General features: G+C 43.8%; 1 protein-coding gene across 2 annotated transcripts in view; it reads left to right on the plus strand.

Moving 5' to 3' along the window:
• The window catches only part of HMGA2 (high mobility group AT-hook 2), a 127,208-nt gene extending 126,154 nt beyond the window's left edge, over positions 1-1,054 (plus strand). For both annotated transcript variants that reach the window (XM_015598403.2, XM_025041022.1), the window contains one exon: positions 896-1,054. In XM_015598403.2, the coding sequence (XP_015453889.1) occupies positions 896-943 (48 nt within the window). In that variant the 3' untranslated portion in view covers positions 944-1,054. The remainder of the gene's footprint in view (positions 1-895) is intronic.
• The last annotated feature ends 6 nt before the right edge of the window (positions 1,055-1,060 follow it).

Raw genomic sequence — 1,060 nt, forward strand, 5'->3', positions numbered from 1 at the left:
TCCAGAACCACAAGAAATCAGAAAAAGGAAAAGAGAAGGAGGAATTAGATTTATATGAGGAGGAGGCCCTGCAAAAACATATATATTAGATTTTCTCCACTTGGCCTGCATTAAATGTCTGGTCAATGTGGATTGAGCGGTTACGCCAAATCTTGGTCATTGTCTTAAAATGTGCTTTAATAAATATGAGAAGGAGGAAATCAATTTGGAGAAGTTAGAGATGAGCTCTAGCTCTTGCAGCCCTTTCTCAGGCCCGCTTCTGACCTCATGCTGCCTCTGCATGGTGGCAGTGGCATCGTGGTCACACACGTGTCCTGGCTCAGCCCAAATCCTGGCCCTGCTCGCCTTATAACTTGGGGTATATTGCTTGCTGTGCCTTGATGTTCTCATCTGTAAAGTGGGAATAAGAACATATAGTCCCTCAAAGAATCTAGCAAGTACCAAAAAATATCAGCTATCATTGCCAACACCTGGAGGACGCATTTATTTATGACTTAAGAAAGGATCTCCCTTAACTTTGTTTTTCTTACTTGCACTCCGGTTTTTAAAACGGATGACTGGCATGCTGTCAGAAAAAATTTACCCATTTCTTTTTTACTCTAATTGGTGAGTAAGCTTACATTGACCCGACATTCTCTGGACTGCAAACAATTGAATTTGCTGACCAGCCGCCATGATGTCAAGCTTTAAGTCAACAGTGGCTAATGACTGCTCTGGGAAAAAACAACACCTTGATTCCTCAATTACAGTTTAAGAAGCCCTGGGAATCAGAGGCTTGCCAATCATCCGCATCCTCTTTTGAAGCAAGCATAATGTGCTGGGGAAACAGGTCACCTCTGAACTGTTTGTGAGAACAGCACACAAGTATGATGGTTGTGCCCTTTGTATGTTCCAGGAGGAGACTGAAGAGACATCCTCACAAGAGTCTGCGGAAGAGGATTAGGGGGCGCCAACATTTGATTTCTACCTCAGCAGCAGTTGGATCTTTGGAAGGGAGAAGACACTGCAGTGACCACTTACTTACTCTCTATTGCCATGGTCTTTCCACTTTCGTCTGGGG

Source organism: Pteropus alecto, unplaced genomic scaffold (assembly GCF_000325575.1).
Source record: "Pteropus alecto unplaced genomic scaffold, ASM32557v1 scaffold76, whole genome shotgun sequence".
NCBI lineage: Eukaryota > Metazoa > Chordata > Mammalia > Chiroptera > Pteropodidae > Pteropus > Pteropus alecto.